Source organism: Panthera uncia, chromosome A2 (genome assembly GCF_023721935.1).
Source record: "Panthera uncia isolate 11264 chromosome A2, Puncia_PCG_1.0, whole genome shotgun sequence".
NCBI classification, from domain to species: Eukaryota; Metazoa; Chordata; class Mammalia; order Carnivora; family Felidae; genus Panthera; species Panthera uncia.
This window is the reverse complement of record NC_064816.1, coordinates 144,184,319-144,208,155: the sequence shown is the minus strand read 5'-3', so window position 1 is coordinate 144,208,155 and position 23,837 is coordinate 144,184,319. Positions and strand designations below refer to the sequence as shown.

Here is a 23,837-nt window from a genome sequence, read left to right as displayed (position 1 = left end):
AGGGGGGAGGGGCAGAGAGAGAGGGAGACACAGAATCGGAAACAGGCTCCAGGCTCCGAGCCGTCAGCCCAGAGCCCGACGCGGGGCTCGAACTCACGGACCGCGAGATCGTGACCTGGCTGAAGTCGGACGCTTAACCGACTGCGCCACCCAGGCGCCCCTACAGTCGTCTCTCTTATTAACATAATCCATTATGTGAGTTAGGGTCATGACATCCATTAACAGGTCACATTACTGGGAAACTATCTCTGGATTTCATGCGTAGTTTCTTCATTGTTGAGTAATTGTGAAAGGTCATAATAATACTAATTAGTAGCCCTTATCATAATTAATCCCTTAGGGTAAATAAAACTGTATGGTAGGGTTTGGGGGGAGGATCTTTCAAGACAAATGTTGGACAAATAACAAGTGGGGCAAGTGCTTAATATAAAAGAATATTATTAAGTCACAACATAAATGGTACCACAAAGGGTCGAAAGTGTTACAAAAGGTTGTTCTCTGACTTCTTGGCTTAAACCACCAATTAGTTCTACTTGAAGGTACTTTTTGAACTATGGACACCCCTCTATTCAAAGTAAATCTACCATCATAGAGAAACCTTCTGCCCCTGATGTCAGATAGAAAAAGTCTTTGATTATTGCTCTCTCCAGTGGGCTTTGACTGGTGACCTAGAGTGACGGGCTTCAAGTCCTTTAATAGGGCCCATGGGTTAGCTATTAACACTGCACTGACCAGAATGTACCTGTAAATTCATCTTAAACGTCCAATTTCAATTTAATTAAAAAGCTTCTCCTTCTGTTCAACATTTCTGTCACTGTAACTAATTTCAATGGTCTAAAAATCATCAGCAACTCTAGGTGACAGAAAGGACACTTATTTACGAACGGACTGCTAATTAGCTGGCTATCCCCTCTCCAGCTGACCCACACACTGAGAGCTTTCCCTCCAACACAGGCAGGAATTTATGTTGGCGTAAGGATTATACTAGGAGACATTATGCATTCCTAAGTATACAACACAAGCATTGTGTGTATGCATGATAAAACCTCCTTAACCAACATACAATTTGTCAACAAAAGAAGCTGAAATGTAAAAACCTTGACTCATCAGCACCTGACTCAAGGTAATAGGATTTCACGTTGTAGGAAACAATATTCTCCTGGTTCTCTGAAAATAAGCTAGAATAAGAGAACCATAGCTGATTTCTAGAATTTTTCTAATGCACCATAAGCAAAAGTTTTCTAACAGTGACTATGGTCAGTGATACAGAAATTAGACTACAAAACCTTCTTTTGTGTCTCTCAAATTACTCTCAATGGTACCTTCTATTCTCTTTTTTTCCTTGTTACTTTCTTGCCTCTTTCCTGTGATATTTATGAATTAATCCCACAATCTGACTTTTCCACATTCGTGTGTGGGGTGCTGGATACAACCTTACAGAATGGTACTATCTCACATTTATGATGCTGTATGCCGGGTGGGCCCTCAGTGTTCTTTGGTGTTTTTACCTGTCTCTGGTCAACTTCCCTTCCCACTCTCTCAACGCCTATTTGTTAAACCTTTGTCCCTTATCTCCTCATTGCTTATCCCCCACACTCTTCCTATCTGATGTAGAAAGGAGGGTTCCTAATTATATACTTTTCAACATTCCATCTCTATCCCCCACAGAAATGTCTTCAAATCTGTTTCATTCTCATTTACTTCCAGTAATCCCTCTACCTAGGCCCTTAGGGATCCTCCCTACCACCCTTCAAATCCCCCTTTCCCTATATGTCTACTATCTCTCTCATTATATTCCCCAACCCATGTTATTAAAAAAAAGAAGAAGAAGAAGAAACGAATCAACCTCTTGATCCTGCATTTACTTCTAATGAAGCTCCTTCCTCCCCTTCATAGACACTGTCATCAATGAGTGACATCCATTCAGACATAGCCTGGCATAGGTCTCGATCTCACAAACTGTGAGATCATGCCCTGAGCCAAAATGAAAAGTCGGGTGCTTAACCAACTGAGCCACCTAGGCACCCCCAGGGTTGACATTTTAAAATGCTTTTTAAAAAAAAAAAAAAAAAAAAAACAAAGGAAGAATATTTTGTGAGCTGTGAGTATTACATAAAACTTAAACTTCAGCATCTGTATCTAGAAAGAACTTTTGCCGGGTGGTTCAATTCCCCCTTAGAACTGTAATCCAGGTGAAATTCTGTTCCACGGAGTCAGAACCCAACTCAGTTTTCTGGCATCTAAATCTTTGAGCCCATGGATGCTCAGCGTTTAGGAAATAGTTTGGGTAAATAGATGTGAGGTGGCATTGTACACTTTAGGGATCTAGAATTTTCACCTTAGCACTAGCTGAAATGAAAAAAAAAATATGTCAGTGAAAGACTACATTAAAAGCACCCACATTATTTACTTACATATATTTTTTAAAGACTGGTTTAATTCAATAATCAATATTATATTACTGGCTTCACTAATATTCATAGATCCTATTTTATTAAAACAACAGTAATCGAAAAGAACTAAGATGCCTACCTCTATACACTGCGCAACAATAAATTATTAATTCATATCAGAATGAAGCTCAATCCCAAATGCCAAAGCATTCTAATTTGAAATACTGGCATTGGTTAGCAACATACAATTACCCCGAAGGGAGTTTTTAATTCAAATGGCAAAGTTTCCATCCTAACCAACTGCATTTATTAGTTTCTCATCTTGTGATCAGCTGGACTGTGTGGGCTACCACATTCTAGGACATACCCGAATAGCCGCGAAAAAGAAGAGCTACGTTTCCAACAATTATTCCACAAGAGGAGTAGGGTTAATCACCACTACCAGAACCATAATCTACTAATTAATTTACGGCTCAATGGGCCACAGACAGAGCCATCTGTGCAGCTATCGGTACCCGTTCCCAGGAGGAAGAGGAAAATCGGTGCACCTCTCAGAACAGGTGATAAGGCGGCCGTGAGAAGGGTCCACCCTCTAGACACAGTTGAGCGAATTTCGTTCAGAAAACATCTGCTGGTGTGGACTGGCTCTGATGTGCATCGCTTCCTCTCTGGAACAGCTGGGAAATGCCACGTGGGCCTGGTCCCTGGACACAGCTGGGATGCTGAGTCTTTCATTAGGTAAACAACCAGGGGCAGGTGGGGCTAATTGGATTCAACTGTTTGGTGACAGCCGGGGCATGATGTTTACTTTCCCAGACTGAATCTTCCAGATACTTCAAAACCCAGGAGCCAAGCTAGACAGATGAGACGCACAGCCCGATGAACCGTGGACAGAGATGGTTCTCATTGAGACGCTGTAGTGGGTTTTCGACTGTGAATGACCGGACCCGTAGCAGGCCACACTGTAACGCGATGTCCAGTGACACAGTGACAATGGCGATGAGGGATGCAAAAGTAACAGGTAGTGCTATGCCTCTAATTGAAATAAACACAAACACAACACCCTGAAATCCCTTAAGAGAAGATGGGGCAGAATAAGTAGGAAAAGAGCAGAGAGACATTAGGCTACTTTTCTATTAGGCTACTTTTCTGACCACTCAACGCTGGTCAGAGAGCTTTATGACGGTATGGATTTCTACCCGGGAATCACAACTTCAGAAACATCTGGATACTCTGGCTCAGGGGACACAGAAAGAGTTCAGGAAGACCCGTGGAAAAGGATTTGAAATTTGAGAGTTTACAGAAGGTAACCCTTGGGCATGATTTAATAACAACCTTTAAATAGACAAGTTCTCATATGAAGGGTCATAACTGATATTTTAAAAAACCAAGAAGAAAATAATTGTGTTGTAACAGAAGACCACAAATTAATCTAAAATATGCCTCAACTGTCAGCGTTCAGATTTTTCTTATGACAAGCAACTTTAAATATGAATATCCTGAAGATCTTTATGGAAAGACATCAGGCCAGGCAACTGCCTATTTCAACCCTGAATGCCATCCTATTGCATTTAGAACAAAACCCAAATTCCCTGGCCTTGAGATCCTTTGTCAATGGTCCTTAATTCTGGCGCACATTAAAATACTTGGGATGCATTTTAAAAATGTATCAATTACACATTCTGAAGTGGGGGTCAGCATGGACAGCTTCGAGCTCTCACGTGATTCTCATGTGTAGCCAGAAACAACCCAAATGATCTGACCCCTGCACCTGTCCAACCTTACTCACTATTCACTTCTTTCTCCCTCTGTTCCAGTTACGCTAGGCTTAATGCACTTAGGCTGTAAGCCTCTTGCCATTTTTGTACCTGCTCCCTCCTCTGCCTGGAATGCTCTTCCCCATCTTGCCACATGGCTCCTTCTCAACCTTCAGAATTTAGCTCAAACATCAAGGTCCTCAGCAAGGTCTTTCCCTCACCCTTATTTCTGAGAAATTTACTGTGATTGTTACTTGCTTGTATTCTGTGTCCTCCATGTGGGCGTAAAATGCATGAAGGCAGGACCTTGCCTGTTTTATTCACTTCTATACTCTTAGATCCAGAACAATGCTGGCCCCTAAAAGTGCTTCACAAATAACTGTGGAATAAATCAAGCAATGGATGAATGAATGAATGAATGAATGAATACCACACCGAAGGACAAAACACCAGGGAAATAACAGATGTTATAAAAATACCTTCCTTTTGCCATCTTATTAGTGAATAACAATATGATCAGTGAATTGATTTTATTTATTATTTAAAAAAATTTTTTTAAACGTTTATTTATTTTTGAGACAGAGAGAGACAGAGCATGAACAGGGGAGGGGCAGAGAGAGAGAGAGGGAGACACAGAATCTGAAACAGGCTCCGGGCTCTGAGCGGTCAGCACAGAGCCTGATGTGGGGCTCGAACTCACGGACTGCGAGATCATGACCTGAGCCGAAGTCGGACGCTTAACCGACCGAGCCACCCAGGCGCCCCAGTGAATTAATTTTAAAGTCAATAACAAAAACACCGGCAGCAATAACTGTCAGCTGACACTTCTTGAGCATTTACTATGAACTAGGCATTCTCCTATACACTTTACATGGATTAACTCTTGTCATCCTAGTAATAATCCCATGTGATGGGCACTGTGATTATTCCCATCTGATAGATGAACTACCAAGGTCTGCTCAGGATCAAGTGTCTGGTGAGGGCAGAACCTGAATTGGGCCGCTGTCAATTGTTCTGGAGCTTGTGCTCCTATTAGCATGTCTCTCTGAACCACTTGAAACATTTCTCAGGTTTCCTGTTTCCTCTTTAACTCCAGGGTCTCTTCTCTGGGCTTTAGAGCCAAACAGACTTGGCTTTTAGCTCACGTACAACCACCCGCACACCCTGTGACCTTAGCCGAGTCCATTTTCTTACTGGTTAGATGGCGGGAGTCTTGTCTTCAGGACTATTATGATCGAGGAGATGAGTTAATGCCTGACAGTCCCTTGCACAGTGATGGTGTCCTTTCCTGAGTAGGTTCCATTCCTGTCCAGGTCGTTATTCCTTTGTAGCAAAGTTACTACAAGAGACTCCTATCTGATCATGGTCGACTGAGTTACCTGGGAGAAATGACAATTGGCTGCTTGTTCTGGAATCTGTGGGCCACCTGCCTGCATGGGCAGCATCTGTACCAGCTGATGTGCACTCGGAAGGCAGAGGGAAATCATTCACGTGATCAGTGAACATGTCAGTGGGGCCTATATACAGACATCATGCTAAAAGTTGGAGATAATTATGTGGAAAAGACATAATAATTTCCTTCTAGATCCTCAGAGTTTAGACCAGTAACAGCCATGAGAATCACTTTTGGGACATTTAAAAACATTTTTTTTTAATGTTTGTTATTTATTTTTGAGAGAGAGAGAGAGAGAGAGAGAGAGACAGAGACAGAGACTGAGCAAAAGTGGGGGAGGGGCAGAGAGAGAGGGAGATACAGAATCTGAAGCAGGTTCCAGGCTCTGAGCTGTCAGCACAGAGCCTGATGTGGGGCTCAAGCTCACCAACCATGAGATCAGGACCTGAGCCGAAGTCATTTAACCAACTGAGCCACCCAGGCGCCCCAAAATTATTCTCGCCCAGGCCCATCACTCAGGGGGCCGTAGTGTGGGAAGTCCAGTATGTGGGCTTTGAAATCTCCCCCAAATAAGTCTGATGTGAATCCATAATGTTTCTGAGAGAGAAAGGCATGTAAACCAATAACTGATCAGATAATGCATCATAAAAAATGTTTAAATTGCAATATAATGGGATGCCAGAATAGTCATGCATAATAAACTATAGGAACAAATAAAAGCTCTCATTTGCTGAGTGCTCTCTATGAACCAGATAGTGTACATATTTTATGTGTTCTTTTGTATCTGCTCAATATTTAGTACAAATGAATATATCAGTGCTATGTAAGCCAAGGGGGTGAGGGGTATAACACAGTTTCAAGAGGAAAACCTGGAGACAAGCTTGCATGGAGCTTGCAGCATTCCCTTGGCTCGTCTGAGATTCAAAGTTAGTTTAGGTTTTCAAAACTGCCTCTTCTTCGGGCTTTAAGCCAGACAGACTTGGCTTTTAGTGCATGCGCTCCCACCCCCATGTCCCGTGACCTCAGCCGGGTTATGAACGCAGCAAGGCCAAGTTCAAACAAGCTCTCAGTCCGCAGAACCCTGGCCTCTGGAGACACAGGAAACCCTAGGGCTTCAAGACCCACCACGGGCCCCGGTGTCCAGTTTCTATTCAGCACAATGGGGCCACCGAGATCTTAGAACACCACTTTGATCACAGAGAAGGTAGGTCAGCCTCCTCGCCACGACCTCCGACAGTATTCCTTCCCTTGATACGGGAAGTTTTCAGAACTCCCCTATCCCGCCCATTCCTACCCAACCACGATGTCCACCTGCTCATTGTGATTCCTCAACGTCTCCCCCACACATCACACCCACCTATGCTACCCCACTGCTGGCTCAACCTGTTCAGTCTCTAAGAAGCTCCTCCTTCGTGCAGCAAACATACCGAGGGCCAATCAGCTGCCGAGCCCTGTACCAGACCTGGTTTCTGCCATCGGCGATTGCAAGTTCATCGCCACGTCACTCTTTCTTCATGCTCTGGCACGAGTTCTCGGTTTTCTGTAAACCCCGAGGATGGTTATACATTCTCCTGATGAAAACATGCTCCTGACTTATGTCAACAGAGCCTCAAAGATTAGAAGATGGTTTATTTGTATTCTCTACCAGGCCCAAACCAATGCAGAAAGGCCAAAAAAAAAAAAAAATTTTTTTTTTCTTTTTAATGAACTGACGTTGAACTGGAACAGGCAGAAACTTAAAAAAAAAAAAACCCATGATTTCCAACCTTTAAATGACTATTTGGGGACACCTAAGCTGCTGGTGGTACCCCAGAATAAAGAATAAGCAGAGGGAGACTGGCATTCAGCTTGGAAATAGCAGACTAATGGACCGACTGCCTGATTGAGAATACGGGCAGTGGAGAATTCACAGCTGAGTTTTCCTCCGAGCCCCAAGGGGTGTGACTAATTAAGGAAAAGACTTCTAGTCCTCATTACCCTTTTAGGAAACCTCTCTTTATCCAAAGCATGTAACATGACATCATTAGACGGTACAGTCTTTCTCTCCAGAGTGAGGTGCTCACAGAGAGGTGAGATGTCTCTGACCTTCCCTCAGATCTCTCAACTCCCAGTGGACGCTCAGGTTCTCATGGTAAACTCAGAAAACAAGCCAGCTCTCAGCAGAGGGCATCGTGAGCTTGTGGATTTGATCATTTCTGTAAAAGACTATCTGCGGAGAAAGAATCAGACTGCGCTGCTTCCCTCTTCCCTTCCTCCTTCCCCAATGTTATATCATTTTGGATCATTTGAATTGTATATGGCTTTCTATTTAAGTCAGTCATTTGCTGGCAGCAAAACTAGAACATTTCCTGTTTTTCCTCTCACTGTAATCAGGATTTGGCTGTCCAAATTAGGACTGCCCTAATTACTCCTCAGCAGGTGCCAATCGGGGGGAGGGCAATAAATGGGAAGAGAGGAAGTAAGGACACTTTGCATCTTCAGAGACACACAATAAGAAAACACTTTCTCTCTGGCTTGAAAAACCTGATTAAGCAATAGGCAACAGGCATCATGGGATTATATGTGGTGTTTGTGTGTGTGTGTGTGTGTGTGTGTGAGTGTGTGTTGTCGTATAACAGCCATATAAACGATTTTCTATTTATTCCCCTTCAAAGATACACAGAATTACTTCTCCCACCCCTGAGATAATTCCTCCCAAGCCTACACTTCAGCAACGGTGGTAGATCACTACAGATAATATATATGCGAGGATCTGATCGTGGGCACCAATAAATGGAAACCATTCCAGGGAATTCGGCCAGGAGGGACACCACAGTGGGACAGACTCCTGGCGGAATGAATCAAGGTACTCTTGATGACCACAATATATCAGGAACCAAAAGCAGTAGCTATGTTCCCAGAAGTAGTAGGTATAATGGAGACACAGTTGTACTGTTTGGACAACACGGTGACACATGAATGACACAGAAATAGTTCAGTCCCTAGAAGGCCAAGCCACGGCAAACAAACACCTATCCATGTTCCTGCCTAAGGCCAGTCACTCCGGTTGGGTATTATGTCCTGCTTCTACTCACAAGCCCAAAACCAGAATTTCAGCAATTTGCCCCTTTCTCTCCTACATCAGGAATTTTCTTTTCTCTTAACAGTACTCATTTGAAGAGTAATGAAACACGCACTGATTTCTTCTATTTAAAATAACACATAAAAGGACAAAAAAACCCCTTCATGTGCCCTTAACCCTCCAGCCATGTCATTTCTCTGTCCCCCATGGCGGCCAAATCTCACTATAGGGGTTTTACCTACATTTACAAGTTCCCCACTCTCAGTTTCTTTCCTAAGCCCACACCCTTCCAGGTTTTGCTCCTACTGGTCCTCAGAAACCACTCTCACGATGATCCCCTATGACCTCCATGCTGTTAAATCTGTTGCTCAGTCACTGCTCTGTTCTAATGCTGATTGAATGCTGATCACCCCCTCCCCCTTCTTTCCTTGGTTTCTGGGACACCCTACTCTCTGGCTTTCCTCCTATTTCACTGGGGGCTGCTTCTCAGTCAACTTTGGTGACTTCTCCTCTCCTTGCAAACTTCTTCAAACCCATAGTCCTCTTCCCTGTCATGTTTGCATTCACTCCCGTCCATGGTTTTAAACACCATTTATAGCTACTATTCATATGTTGATGGCCAGACCTCTCTCCTTTGGAGGCATACATCCAACTGCTTGCTCCCTAGCTCCACGTGGATGCCTAAGAGACACTCCAAATGTAAATGTTTTTGTAAACATTTATTTATTTTTGAGAGACAGAGACAGAGCACAAGCGGGGCAGGGGCAGAGAGAGAGGAGACACTGAATAGGAAGCAGGCTCCAGGCTCTGAGCTGTCAGCACAGAGCCCGACACGGGGCTCGAACCCACAGACCATGACAGCATGACCTGAGCTGAAGTTGGATGCTTCACCAAATGAGCCACCCAGGCGCCCTGAGACACCCCAAACTGAATTCCTCATCTGCTTGCTCCCACACCTGCAGGGTCCTCTGTCTCAAGAGCCGGCAACTCTGTCTTTTCAAATAAAAAATCCCAGGAGTCATTTTTGACACCTCTCCTTCTCTCACCCTATCTAATCAAGCAGGGAATCACGCAGGTTGGCCCTTCCAAATATATTCGGAATTCAACCAGTTCTTACCATCTCTGCTAGGAGACGGTCTTCGTTTCTCACCTGGATTGCCACAGCAGCCGTCACATGGTCTCCCTGCTTCCACCCTTGTGGCCCTACAACCGATTCTCAATACGTTTTACGATGTAAGTCAGATCATGCTGGCCCTAGGCACAATTCCTGCAGTGGCTCCCCCTTTCATTCATTCAGAGTTGAACTCAGTACCCCTACCATGGCCGACAAGGCCCTCCATGGTCTGTCCCCTGTTCTCTTTTGGACGTCCTTCTTTTTTTTTTTCTTAACTTTTTTTAAATGTTTTATTTATTTTTAAGACAGAGAGAGACAGAGCATGAGTGGGGATGGGGCAGAGAGAGAGGGAGACACAGAATCCGAAGCAGGCTCCGGGCTCTGAGCTGTCAGCACAGAGCCCGGCGCAGGGCTCGAACTCACGAACTGGGAGATAATGACCTGAGCCGAAGTCGGACGCTCAACCGACTGAGCCACCCAGGCGCCCCATGGATGTCCTTCTAATACACTCCAATCACACTGGTCTCCCTGCTGAGGCTCTGGGAATGTGTCATGCAGAGTCCTGCCTCAGGGCCTTAGCCTTCTGCCAGGGCACTCTTTCCAGATACTTTATCTCACTGCCAAAATTCTTTTGGGCCTCTTCTCAAACTTCAACTTGAGCGGGCCCTCTGGGGCACCCTATTTAAAATTACAGGCTCCTTCTCCTATACTCTCAAATCTATTCACCCTATTCCATTTTCCCCCGACGGTACTTACTGTTTTAAAATTCTTTGTGTTTATGCATTATATTTATTGTGTATCTCCTCTCTTCCGTCTCCAACAGAATGTAAACCCCATGAAAGCAGCATTTTATCTTTAAGTTCACTGCCGTATCTACAAAGTCTTGTAGAAGTACTCAATAAACATCTGTCGAATGCATGAAATCCTAGAAACCAACATATTGTTTTAAGGATTGAGTAACCAACTGTGTCAAGTTACTGAAATCCAAGAATATTCTGACAGGTTTAATAAATTTAGGCAAGGACCTTGGGGCACAGAAATAATTCAGAGCAGAGAATCACAGAAGCCTTCCTGATAATCTTAGAGGTACCCTGGCAGACAGTGAAAAACGCCTGAGAGCAAACGCCCTGATGTTCCTAAAAGAAAAGAAGGTAAATGACAGAAATCGGCTGAGTTTGGAGTTACAGGTAAAATTCTCGAACAGGTTATTGAACATGGCTTGTGAACAATTAGGAAGTGGTCCTCACGAGGAGCCAAGAAGGGCTCACAATGCACAAGTCACGCCAACTTTGTTCCTCTCCTGAGTAACTCCTTGACTTGAAGGAAGAAATGGTCAATTTGGCTCAAGGTCAAGAGACCTTGTTTCCAAGGGTAATTTGTAAGCTGTCCAAGACGAGAGTTCTTAACAAAGATTCAGCAGGGTAGGGCCCATTGGTCCTGAAAGTGAAAGGGACCCCTTGGGAGGGTTCCTGAACAAATACCTAGTACTGTCCTTTGCAGACTTGTATGTGCCCATCTGGGGAGACCTGAGCGGGAAGGTAGCTGCATTATAAGGATTAGGACTCGAAAGACACCAGCAAGAAATCTAACAAGTCTCTCATAGGGCAGATAATAAAATACAGGAGGTACCGTCATGGATGGTGATAAAGGTAATCTTTGTCATCATCAGAGTTGCGGCTAATCATTTTGGGGGAAGCTTACTATTTTGCTAAAAATAGGTCTAGAAGACTAACATTTTCAAGACAACCCTACGAGGGAAGAACTATTATTATCTTTTTTTTTTTTTTTTTTTTTTGCAGATGAGAAAAGTAAGGCACAGAGAAGCTGAAACTGTTCAAGGTCATATAACTAACAGGTGAAAAACTTGGCATTCAAATGTAGGTTTCACACCCTGCTCTTGAGGTACAGTCTGGGTTCACAGTTAAAAAAAACACATGAACTCCTGAAGCACTGAGTAACATATACATGGGAATCTCAAAGGAAGTCTCGAGAGGTGCGCCCCACCCCCCGAATTCTCAACTTAGCCCCGTCCTGTTGAACACTGTTTTTTTTTTTTCAAATGACATAATAAGAAACTGAAAGATTGCTTATCAAGAATGGCACGGAATGTGGGGAAAAGCTAAGATTTTCTGATGACAGAATGAGGATTCAAAAATATCTCAAAAGACTGAAGCGTTGAGCTAAAAATAACATTAAATTTAATGGGTAAATGTGAGATCTTGAATTCAAGTTAAAAAAAATTCTCTACAAATACAGCATAGGAAAGACAAGGCCAATTTCCCCGAGTACTTTCTCCCTGCATTCTCCACCCTCTACAGCCAACCAGCGGCCACAAGGCTACAAATTTACCTCCTAGTGTCTCCTGATCTGTCCCTCTCCCTCCACCTCCACACTCTTGCCTTTTCAGTCCATCTTACACAAAGCTCAGAAAAATCTTCCTGACGCACAGGTCTGTGCTTGGTACTCCCCATTCACTCCCCTTCAGTGGTTCCCCACTACCTAAAAGTTTTTACAAGGCCAAGTTCCCTCAGCCTGGCATTTAAGATCCTCCATTTTGGCTCAGTCTTCCTTTCCAAAAACCCAAACATTCATCCTTTGTTGTTTCTTTTCCTTCTCTTCCCACCTCCTTGAAATTGCTCTGGTTCCTTCCTTCCTTCAGCAACTTTAGTCCAAATCCTGTCTAACTCCTCCTCACTGTTTACAAGGCCTACTTCATACCCTTCATCAAGCTGCTCCTGTCCCCAAGTCATTTCTTCCTCCTACAGCGTGTCCATCTATCTTACCATATTTTCTGTCACAAATCAATGTTGTGGACATTCATGCCTTGGTCTCCAACTTGCCTTCCTATCCTCTACCAAGATGGCACACTCATTAAAGGTATAACCGGAGACTGACTGACCGACTGACTTCATCCCTGCACGCTCAGCTGTCTTGGATCTGGTAAAGGCTCCAGAAATCTCTGACCAGTGCAATGACAGGACGTAATAAGAAGCACTGTGTCCAGCCTTGGGTCCCCCACAAGGAAGGGAATGGTTTTGCTGAAATATCAGGGAACTACGTCGGTGTTTCCACTGTGTCCCTCAACGTCCTTCTTTATTCTGTCCGCCTCCCTCCATCCCATGTCTTTCTGAGACATAGCACACATCTCACCTGAGAAGTCTTTCCTCAAGCCAGTCCCCCCTTCTCTGTTTTTCTCTCTCACATTTCATTCCTTCTGCTCTTACGTCCTGTACTGTGCAGGTAGTACTTGATTATGTACTGCACTTTCATATCTATCCTTAATTATACATCACATAAAATTTAGTATTTTATTATACATTCTTTTCTCCCCTAATTGTTTCAGGTCTTGTCAACCAGACCATAATTTGTTCCTACTATTAGCTTGTTACCACAAGCACTATGATCTTTTCCATGAGATTTCTGAACCCAGAGAAAAGAAATCAGAGGGGAGGCCGAGGGATTTCAAGTTCTTAACAATGGTTCTTCATTTCTGCTGATGCTGGAAGCAGGTGTAACTATCTTTTCATGACAGTGGGAAGGCTACAGATCAAGCATCAGGAGAAACACATTTTAAGAACTAGGGAGAAATCACATTCTGGATTATAAAGGATGCTGAAAGTTTGAAACTGCTTTACTTGAAAGATCTTTTAGGATCACAAGATCTAAATGCGATCTGGCATTTCCTTGAAGAAGACAATCTTACAGTTCTAGCTTTTCCTGAAAATCAAGGTTGACACCTTGTCCATGCCACTCAGTGGCAGTCCCAAGTGGTGCTGCCCCTTGGTCGCTCTCATTCCCTCTGTCAGTATGATGACATGTGCATCTCGGAGACTATTTCTGCGACACGTGCTCTCGTCAGGCCCCTTGACAAACGCAAAAACCGGTCCTTTTCTATCACGGTGGAAAAGCGAGGCTCCGAAAGCAGCATCGACAAGCATAACAAGGGTCAGGGTCTGACGTGACTCTCCTTGGCTCCCACCCTGAGCTCTACCTGCAGGCCGCAGCGCAGGTGTCCTTGTACTCCTGGAGCTTCACGCACACCATGTTGAGGAACTGATCCGAGTACGCGCTCAGGTCGTGCATCAGGTTCATGAGGTCTTGCACTGTCTTCTCCACGATGATTGTGCTCTGCGAGAGGACACAGAAATTCATGAGTTTGCGTTTTGTTTTGATGTCAAGTCATGTGAAGGACAAGGAAAGACCACTGAAAGGAGGCAATCATTTACGACTTGAGCCTTCCTGGAAGGATGCGACCCTCATGCCAAGTATCGACTGCAAACAACCAAATACGTATCTTACATAGTGCCCGTTTCCCAAACCCCTGAGAGAGTACGTTCTGTGGAAGGACACCGGACAGGGATTTACAGATTGGTTTCAAAGGCTTTTTGGCATCCACAAGCTATGGCTATGGCTTTCAAGCCCCTGGATTATCTCCTCCAGGGATCTACTTTGAGATTAGGGACCTATGAAACGCAACACAGAGAAAATGTCCTCTGTGATTTGTTTTAAAAGTTCCCAAATCTCAATCTCTCTCTTTTTTTTTTTTTTTAATATATGAAATTTATTGTCAAATTGGTTTCCATACAACACCCGGTGCAAAAATATGGAACGCTTCACGAATTTGCGTGTCATCCTTGCGCAGGGGCCATGCTAATCTTCTCTGTATCGTTCCAATTTTAGTATATGTGCTGCCGAAGCGAGCACAATCTCAATCTCTTAAGAACAACAACTAACATGTGTATTGTGCCTTCTGGGCTTGTGCAGTGTTTTCACATACACAGCATACGTTACCTCATTTGAGACTCACATTAATCATGGGAATCATGACCATTTATTGGGTTCTTACAAGTGGGAAGTCCAGTGCTAGGCGCCCTACATACTTTAGCTCACTTAATCCTCTCCACGTACCTATCTATCAGGCGAGCCCCACGATCATCCACAGTTTAAAGATGAAGAAACAGGCTTAGAAAAGGTAGCGAACAAAGCACGGGCTGTGGGCTTTGCTCTTTTAACTACACCATTCTGCCGGAGAGCTAGCCCGGAGTTCCCCTGCCTGTGGCCCAACCATTTTCTTGTTGGATCAGATATTTCCTATTGTTGTTGCTGCTGCAGAAGCAGTGTCCAAACAGACTCAGACATTATTTCAAAAATGGAATTAAAGAAATATCCCAGGGAAACAAATAATAAAGCCACCTTACAGCTAAAGACGGATGGTACTGTGCAGCAAATCAGTGTTCTGAGAAGAGGCACATTCAATCAACCCTAAACCTTGGATTAAGAAAAGACTGAGTTGTTTAAAGCATTAGTTCGTGCCTCTTTCAAAAGGAGCAGAATAACGCTGGAGTAAATACTAATCACATGCTTAGCATCTTGGAAGCCTTTGGTCGATAACTGGTTTGTTGAAGATGTATTTATTTACATAGAATTACATAAACTTATGGTTAGATTCAGACCATAAAAATAAACATTAAAAAAAACTTGTTTTCTACTCTGATAGTGACCTGTGAAAAAAATCAAAGGCACTTTACCCTGCATAAAGGCAGACTATGGGGTTCAGGGTCCGGGTTAATTTTTTTCTTCTAAAAATTAAAAGAATGGATAAAAGCGTACAGCTCTTCTCAATACAATGGAGGATCAGCTTGAGTTACGAGTTCATATGTGCATACTTATTCCAGATAAGTAGAGGTTTCTTTTCTTCTGGTCCTCTCCCCCCCCCCCCCCCCCCACCCCCCCCCCCCCAGTAAAATAATCAGAAGGTGAAAAGGAAGGAACAGTTATATTCTGGAAGGCAAACCTCATAGGAAACCAAATTACAGTCTCTATAGAATCCCCACAAGTTCAACTTCCTTTTTGGTATTGATTTTAAGATTAAAGCACTGCGGCTTCACCCTGATCCATAATCCCGTTCTTCTGTATTTGTGTGTGAGTGACAGGAATTGATTCTGCTTAGCTACATGTCCCCATGCTGCTCAGAAGAATCTGAAATCCTCATCCTGATTCAGAACACAGGGTATCCTACAACACGCGGAGGGCAATTAATAAAGGGGAGCGGAGTTCAGCCATCCTAACAAAGCCCGCTGAAAATGTGAAACACCGTAGGGAAGAGGGGCACTGGGGGATTGCTCAGCTTTACTGAGAGAAAGGGCTTGGTTCTATTTCCAATTAAGCTATTGATAATTAACTCGGGGCAGGTTTGGGGGAGCGTCTTCCTTTCATATGACTCAATTTCGTCTTCTAATAACCAAGGATAATTTGGTGGCTCTTCTACTGGCCTCCATCACGCCGGTATTCAATTGGTGCACGGTGCTTTTACACAGCCGAAGAGATGTAGAATTGTTTTTAGGTCATCTCAGGTGTGTTTGGTCTTCCTGATTAGAACACCAGCTTCTCGAAAGCAAGACTGGCTTTCTTCATTTCCCTTTGTCCATCTCCCATCCTTCCCCTCCCCCACGTGTTTACAATTTCTCAGGACCTTCAGGAAAATGCTGCTAATAAAAGAAACAGTACTGGTAACGTTAGCACATGTAAATAAACCTCTCCGAATGGCACAAAGAGATGCCAGACGTCGGCTTCCTTGTGTTCTGCAATCTTGTCGTGTGGGTTCAGTGTGGTCTTTGTTCGTGCGATGGTCGGAGGGGAAGGGGAAAATGCAAGCACGTGGGAACGTCCCCCCAGAGACAGAGGTTTTGGGGTGAATAGGAAGTACCTACAGGGAATGACTGGAATGCCACAGTTTAATTCTAATGATTGTGCTCAACAAAGAGCCTATGTTATGCTGTATGATTACATACAATTTTCCAGCTATTTTCTTGGTTTACCTTGTCATGGTAGCACTCTGGATAATCAATCACCACGTTCTTTCCAAGGCAAATGACACTGTAGTTTGCCAAATGATGGGTATATTTTACAGGGGAAAAAAGTTCCCATTTTTCAAGAATTTATCACATTTTCTAAATCAGGGGCTCTGACAGATAAATGTTGAAAATATCAAATTTTTAACAAGGTCAGTTATGTTTTTATTTATTTGATTTCTTTGGCATTTCAAATGATGTATTGACTTGTTATTAATTTTGGGATTTGCCAATGTTGAATATAATGACTTTATAATAAGTAAAACCCTGATTATACTCATTATAATTTCTACTAAACACATCACAAATGATTGATATTTGTTTAGAAACAACTCAATTCTCATTTCTTGCAACTTATTACCAGGTAATAAAGTCTGGGCATGATGTGAAAAATGAGAAAAGGAAATAAAAAAAAAATCCCGAGATAGCAGATGCAATTAAAAAAAAACAACAAAAAACAGTGCTATGAGAAATAACTAAAGTTTCTCACAGGGATACACCAGCAGGCTAAAATAACAACAGGGTATATAAGGACCAGCTCTTGAGTTCTGCGCTTTGAAAAACCTGAATGAATGAATGATGATGATTGGACCTTTAAGACCTTGCCCATAGTTCGTCAAAATGGGGTTCTGCAGCATGATGCCAACATTAATAGTACAGAAAACTGACTCTAAGTTCAAGTAATTGAAAATGCTGAGTTAAAGAGAACGGAAGTGGTTTCTTCACTGGAGGGAGGACTCTGGAAACTTTTACTATGCTAATTTCATTGTGAATCTTAAACAGGCAAATGTGTGTGGTATTCAATCTTCCCCTAATTATTTAAGTAAAGAAAACATGTTTTTCTTTTCTTTTCGTGTGTGTGTGTGTGTGTGTGTGTGTGTGTGTGTGTGTGTGTGAGAGAGAGAGAGAGAGAGAGAGAGAACACGAGTTGGGAAGGGACAGAGACCGAGGGAGACAGAATCCGAAGCAGGCTCCTGGCTGTCAGTCAGCACTGAGCTTGACGCAGGGCTCGAACTCACAAACTGTGAGATCATGACCCGAGCCAAAGTCGGATGCTTAAACAGACTGAGCCACTCAGACGCCCCAAGAAAACACTTTTCACGGCACAGCATAGACCTTTTCACATCTTCTGGAACAGTGTTTCTGGAACAAGGTTTCGGAATGACTCTCCCTCATTCTCTGATTATACTAATGAGGACACTATGCCCAGTGGCATGCTTGAGGACCCATAAAAAGTCCAGCTAGAAAAAGGGTGAGAACCTGAGCTTCCTTCTCAGTCCGTGTTCTTTCCCACGCCCCCAACCTTTGAAACTCTGGCCCCTACCCACCTTTCTGACCTTCTCTCCAGCTCCACCGAGCATGCTAACCCTGTGCTCTGACCACATTAACCTACTAGTTACTCCTTGACTGCACCAGGCTACTTCCTGCCTCTGTGCCTTTGGCTGCCTGTCTCTGTGCCTGGAATGCCTTCCTAGCTCATGTCTGTCATCCTTGAGAAGTCAGCTCAAGTCTACCTGCTCTGATTTAAATGCCCCTCCTCTGTGCTACCAGAACACCCGGGGCACAGCTTAGCCCAAGCCCTAAAAGAGGATGGTACCCACTGGTTCACTTGACTATCTCTTCCCCTAGACTATAAATTCCTTTGATCATGACTATACCTTCCTATCTTCTACCACCTCGTAGCAAAATATCTGGCATATTGTAGATGTTCCATAAATGTTTCTTAATTAATGAAAATGCAGAGTACATTCAGAATATGATGAAAAGACAGATTTATAGTAAACTTATAATGAAAAACAGACAGCCAAAAGCATGCTGTGTAAGGTGGAATCAAACCACAGCCTCTTTATTACTATATTACTGTATTTTAATTCCCATGGTTCTAAAGACTGAATATTTATTGTGACTAAAGATTTAGATTGCTCGAAGAAACATTCCTAATTTCACTCGACTGTGTCATTTTCTGTAATGGCAACCCAGTATATATACAACTAAATGTGCTAATTTTAAAGTTTTAAGAAATATAAATAAATTCACAATTCAGGAAAAACAAAACCAAAACACTTCAGTTTGTGGAGAATGAAATCTCGGTATGGGTGGTTTTAGCTCTTGGAGCAGGGATGGTTCAGAAATGCTACAAAAAACCTAAGGTTCTTGAAAATTGCTGTAGGAAGAATTTGAGAGAAACAGTGGGAATTCATCTTCTGCTTCAGACACCCCCCCCACTACCACACACACACACACACACACACACACACACACACACACACACTAGCAATCGTAGAGGGGGGTGCTTCACAAATGTTTGACGATGACAATAATGTTTCTGTTTATTGGCGCATTTCAACTACGAGTCAGTAAAGCTTGTCCTACCATATTGTCCTTCCAATTATTATCAGCTCCAACTTATAGCTGGCTATAAACAATTATAACTATAGCAATGACAGTAATGATGGAAGTCACTTTTTAATCTATATTTTGACTTGTGTGATGTTTAGAATGTTCTGCATGGTTTGCTCCTTTAATAAGCTATACGGTAAAAGTCTATGCATCCAGGGAGCTGGTACCTGAGAAAATGCCACTTCTATTCTCTTCCAAATTATTCTCTACCACACAAGCTCAGGGATCTGTTAAAAAGTTTTGTCTCCTATAGAAATGAGGAGTCTTACATCCATCAAAAGACAGGATCACACGGATTCAGAGCAGGTTTACTTATAATAGCGAAAAAAAAAAAAGGAGTGGTTGTCATGTGCATCAGTAGTTGAATGGGGACATACAGCATGACACACACACGCAACAGAATACTACAGAGCAACGGAAAAGGACAAGCCACCACTGCCTGTGACAGCGTGGATGGATCTCACAGCACACCCGTGTGCTAAGTGAAAGCATCCACACACAAAGGAAGACTGCAAGAATGTTATTACTGTAGTTCAGAAACAAGCAAAAGTAATCTCTGGTGATAGAAGTCAGAATAGAGGCTGCCCTTGGAGGGAGTGGATCCTGACTGAGAAGGTGACGACCGTCCAGGTGCTGGAAATATCTTGATTGGGTAGCTGTTCCATGAATAAACACATATATAAAAACTTCTCACACTAAAGATTTGTGCACTTTACAGTTTGTACGTTTAATGTCAAAAGAAAACATTTCAAGTGATACTGATTCTAGCTCTCACCAACTTGAAGCTCTTTAATGTGCCAGGACCCACATTCTTCAGATAATCTGCAAGGTCTTTCTGTCTACTCCTCCAGCCGCACTGGCACTGGCTACATTTCCCCTTGCCTCTTTGAGAGCCAGCTACGTGGGGCTTCTTGGGTTCTTCATTCCCATTTCAGGGCCCTGAACCTGCCTGCAAAGTTCAGTCCCCTGTCTTCCCTTCTTAGAATACTTTTCCTTATCTTTCAGATCTCAGCTAAAACCTCCTTCCTGTAGAAAAACTCTCCAACCCCCATTAGAACATCTCTCCCCACCCCCCTTTGGTTCTGTTTCTCTGGAGAACTCAGGTGAATAAACCTTTGCTAGGGGCAAGGGAGACACTGACTGGGAGTGACTCCCAGATGGTGACTGTGGACATGCGTGTTGGAACTCAAGTTCACAAATAAAAACGCAAAGTCTCTGTGAATAGTGCACAGCAGAGGTACAGGAAAGGAAAGTTTAACTGGGCTGGGGTGGGGGTGGGGAGTGGTGAGAAAGATGAAGTTATAAGTGAATTGATTTCCAAAAGATAGCGACTTATAGATTGACAAAAGTGGGGAAAAAAAGTACTTCAGGTAGACAGGGCAGCGTGAACGGGAAGCAGTGTGGGATTGAGAGACCTGCAGATTGTGTTCTTCATGGCTGCGGTGAACGGTGTGTGTGGGTGTGTGTGTGTGTGTGTATAGATCAGGAAAGCTGTGCGAGGAAGTCAGAGCCAGATGTTGGAGGTCCTTGTATAACATATATGCTTACCACCTAAATATTTTGAATATCCCTTTTACCCTCTCCAGCAAGAAAGTACAAGTGAATCCCGTCTGATGTCACTAATCATTAGATGATCCATTCCAAGTGTAGGAAGATAATTTCAAAAGGTTCTACTCTTGAGAAAAGACAAACTTCTACAACCAACAGGGAAATTCATTCTGAAGCTCTGTTTGGCAGGCTGAAGAGAAGTGTAATTTATAAACAGGCTTAAACAAAGAAAATAGGAGGTCAAGTTTTGGGCAACCAGAAACACTATATCCCTTTAGAACTCACATAGGTGATTATAAAATTTACCTGCCAGTTAATAACTTGGAAAATGTATCTGATGTAAATTACTAGTAATATTTTCTTAACATTTTGGCTAGAGGATCACTTATGGTAGAATGAAATCTGTGCCTAATATATCTTATAAGCACAGCTGGCTCTTTACAAGGTTTATTTAGGGGTTTGAGACTTCATATTCAAAACAAAACAACGTAGCAGGAAAGGGGAAAGAAGTATACAACAGTTGTGTTTAATTAGACCGTGGGATCTCAGGGCGTATCTTTGTTTCTTTACATGCTTCAAATCAATATAATTCTATGTCCAGGTTATCAATTCCCCTTGATATGTAATGGAACCCAGGGAATATCAACGAATAGGTAAACATTAGCACTTACAAGAAATATCCTTAACTCCAGCAGAAGCGCGCACGCACACGCGCGCGCGCACACACACACACACACACACACACACAACTTCAAAAGCGCCTTAAGGTTGTTATTCTGCAAAATACATAGTGCTACATGTTAGGGGAGACACAGAGGTATAATAACGTTAGCAGCTAAAGTACTTCATTTGTGCCAGGCAATGTTCTTGACATAAAGCATGGTCCTACTTTCCAGGGGCTGCTAATAATCTAGTTGGGATAACATCATTTATTTATTTATTTATTTATTTATTTATTTATTTATTTATTTAAATTTCTTTTTTCCAACTTTTTTTAAATTTATTTTTGGGACAGAGAGAGACAGAGCATGAACGGGGGAGGGGCAGAGAGAGAGGGAGACACAGAATCGGAAACAGGCTCCAGGCTCCGAGCCATCAGCCCAGAGCCTGACGCGGGGCTCGAACTCACGGACCGTGAGATCGTGACCTGGCTGAAGTCGGATGCTTAACCGACTGCACCACCCAGGCGCCCCTATTTAAAATTTTTTTAACGTTTATTTTATTTTTGAGACAGAGAGAGACAGAGCATGAATGGGTGAGGGTCACAGAGAGAGGGAGACACAGAATCTGAAACAGGCTCCAGGCTCCGAGCCGTCAGCACAGAGCCCGACGCGGGGCTTGAACCCACGGACCGTGAGATCATGACCTGAGCCAAAGTCGGACGCTTAACCGACCAAGCCACCCAGGCGCCCCATGGGATAACATCATTTAAAACAAGAAACAAGTGATATTCCAAGAGGCAAGTTAAGCGCAAAAGATACGGTAGGGGAACAGCAGTAAAAAGGTGGTTAAGGCTGAACTGGTATCTGGGAGATAGACCAAGTTTAGGATACATGGAGAGGAAGAAGCAAGGCACAGCAAGCCAGGGAAAAGGCAGGAGACGACTGTGGCTGGAGTAGGAGATTCATGTTGAGGAACTGGAGGAGAAAGGGTGGTCTGGACAGAGTAGAGTGTGGAAGGCCTGGATGGCAGGCTGAGGGCTTCTTCCTGCGCACGGACAGGAGCAGGCAGTGTTTAAGGTAGTGGAGCTCAGAATCCCAACCCTACAGCCGAAAGCAACCCCTGCTATCCACAGTCCAATTCTCTGGCTTTAAAAAAGAAAAACGACCAACACAAATATTAAAGGGCCTGTCAGAGATACACAGCTAGCTTATGATACTTCAAAAATCTAGAATCCAGGTCTCTGAGCTCTCTCTGGCCAAAGCTGATGATTACTGCATCAAATGGAATAAATTATTGTAGTTGATTATTTTTATTGAGAAATATGAAAGATCAATGCAGAGAGAAAGTCAGGGAAAAAAACTCATTTGTCACCATTTGAGGAGACTATTAAATCAAATTCTTCTTTGAGAATTGATAAAGAGAAAGAATTATGCATTTACTCTGTCTTTCCAGTAGGAACTATATCTATTTCAGGATTACCAAATAGGGAAAAGCTCTACTACTCCAATGAAGAATGCCAACTAAGAAGTGTAGGAGAAATAACAGAATTAGAAAATCATTTTTGCAGCCTCTAATAACACAGCTGATTTGAGTAAAGATTATCAATTGGTACTAAAACAAAGAGAGGACAGTTGACAGGGAAAATGAACATTTTTGTAGTGCCAAACATACGCCACACACACAGATTACTTTCTGGGCGCACGAGGAAAACCATACCTGAACAATGGACGGACCAGATGGTCACAAGTCCCACCCAGGGGTGAGACGTTCACATCACTAATGTTAGGAAGCCAGCTCTTACGGGTCTGCGGATGCGATGGGACAAGAAACCTAGCATCATCTATGATATATCCCTACTAAAACATTTAATCCCAATCTAATCACGCTTTTAGATCTCGCTTCTAGTCACAGGAAACAGAGGACGCTATCAGACAAATGCAGAACATGGGATATTGTCGAGCACAGGTGACCGTGTCTGTTAAACACATCAGCACTGGGAAAAAAAGTGACTGCTCTAGATTAAAAGAGATGTAAGCCACATGACAATTATGATCCTACATGGAATCCTAGTTGGGACAAACTAGTTGTAAAGAATATTTTTGCAAAACGTGGGAAATTTCAAATTGGTAGGTATTAGAAGATGTTAAGAACTTATTGCGCATGCTAAAAGCTGTGATAACGTGATTGTGATAATGAAGATAATGCTCTTGTTTTGTAGAGAAGTAATACTAAAGTGTTTTGGTATGAAATAGCTTGAAGCCTTGCTTTAAACATGAGAAAACCAGATGATGGGCGCCTGGCTGGCTCGGTAGGTGGAATGTGTGGCTCTTGATCTTTGGGTTGTGGGTTTGAGCCCCACGTTGGGCGTAGAGATAACTCAGAATAAAATTTTAAAAAACAAAAACAAGAAAACCAGATGAAATATATGAGGCATCAATTCTCAGAAAATGGAGAAGGAAAGTAAATGAGGTGAGCCCTGCGAACGCCGTAGCTGGAGTTTCTAGGTCACAGTTCAGGAAAGGGGGGACCCACACAGACTTTTCTGAGTTGGGGAGGACAGAATCCGGCACTTTGGAAGGTTAAGGCAAGTAGGGCTTTGTGGGGTGAAACACTGGACAGGAGGGGGCGCACAGAGAGAGGGAGGAAGGGAGAAAGAG

At 43.1% G+C, this 23,837-nt stretch overlaps 1 protein-coding gene and 1 non-coding gene across 2 annotated transcripts in view; both read right to left on the bottom strand.

Moving 5' to 3' along the window:
• The window catches only part of EXOC4 (exocyst complex component 4), a 746,462-nt gene that overhangs the window by 144,402 nt on the left and 578,223 nt on the right, over nucleotides 1–23,837 (bottom strand). The window contains exon 12 of the mRNA XM_049643019.1: nucleotides 13,710–13,846. Within this exon, the coding sequence (XP_049498976.1) occupies nucleotides 13,710–13,846 (137 nt within the window). The remainder of the gene's footprint in view (nucleotides 1–13,709; nucleotides 13,847–23,837) is intronic.
• Nucleotides 14,316–14,422, bottom strand: LOC125931208 (U6 spliceosomal RNA). The gene has a single exon (XR_007460437.1). It is a non-coding gene; the product is annotated as a U6 spliceosomal RNA (small nuclear RNA).